Genomic DNA, 633 nt, shown 5'->3' with positions numbered 1-633 from the left:
CCCCCCCAGCCAGCAAGGGTCCCCAGGGGGGGCCACAGGACAGGAAAACTGGGTTTTCAGTGATTGAAACCACATGGCCAGGCCCCCCGGCAACATTCCAGGGGGAAGAGGGACTTTCGGCGCCCAGCTCCGCTCCCTAATTGCTCGCAGACCCTCCTGGCTCGCTCGTCCCTCTCCAGAAACAGCCCCGCTCAGCAGCTTTCTGTAGCCGGCAAACGCCATGGCGGCGGCTCGGCTTGCCCCTTGGCACCGCTCCAACTTGGCCGCGGTGGCCCCCGTTGTCATGGCAAAGTGCTTAACGTCACCTCGAGATGCGCCCAGCAAGGCCAAGGGGAGGGAGCGCCGTGCGGGAGGGCGGACTGGCTGCAGCCCATGGGTGTCCTGAGCATCAGCCCGGTCTCAGCCCAGTTCCCATGGTTCCCATGGCCAGAGGCGGGGGGATGGGACCGTGGCTGCCCCATGGTACCTGTGTCCCTGGCACTGATACAGCATCTCCACCTCCCGGAAGACCCTGCTGCGGATGTGTCCCAGGCGCTTCTCGATGATCTGAAACGCAAAGAAGGAAGGCTCAGGGAGAGGCACAGCTGTCGGGGGGCGCCAGGGCCAGCAACTGCAGGCAGGGGGGGGGCTGAA

At 65.6% G+C, this 633-nt stretch overlaps 1 protein-coding gene across 1 annotated transcript in view; it reads right to left on the bottom strand.

The window, feature by feature from the left end:
* Positions 1-633, bottom strand: part of LOC104508619 (MAP kinase-interacting serine/threonine-protein kinase 2-like) — a gene marked incomplete at its 3' end in the record, with an annotated part of 2177 nt that overhangs the window by 363 nt on the left and 1181 nt on the right. Inside the window, exon 3 of the mRNA XM_010150311.1 lies at positions 448-546. Coding sequence (XP_010148613.1) covers positions 448-546 — 99 coding nt within the window. The remainder of the gene's footprint in view (positions 1-447; positions 547-633) is intronic.

Source organism: Eurypyga helias, unplaced genomic scaffold, assembly GCF_000690775.1.
Source record: "Eurypyga helias isolate BGI_N326 unplaced genomic scaffold, ASM69077v1 scaffold38950, whole genome shotgun sequence".
In the NCBI taxonomy this organism is placed as follows: Eukaryota; Metazoa; Chordata; class Aves; order Eurypygiformes; family Eurypygidae; genus Eurypyga; species Eurypyga helias.
This window is presented reverse-complemented; position numbering and strand designations above follow the sequence as displayed.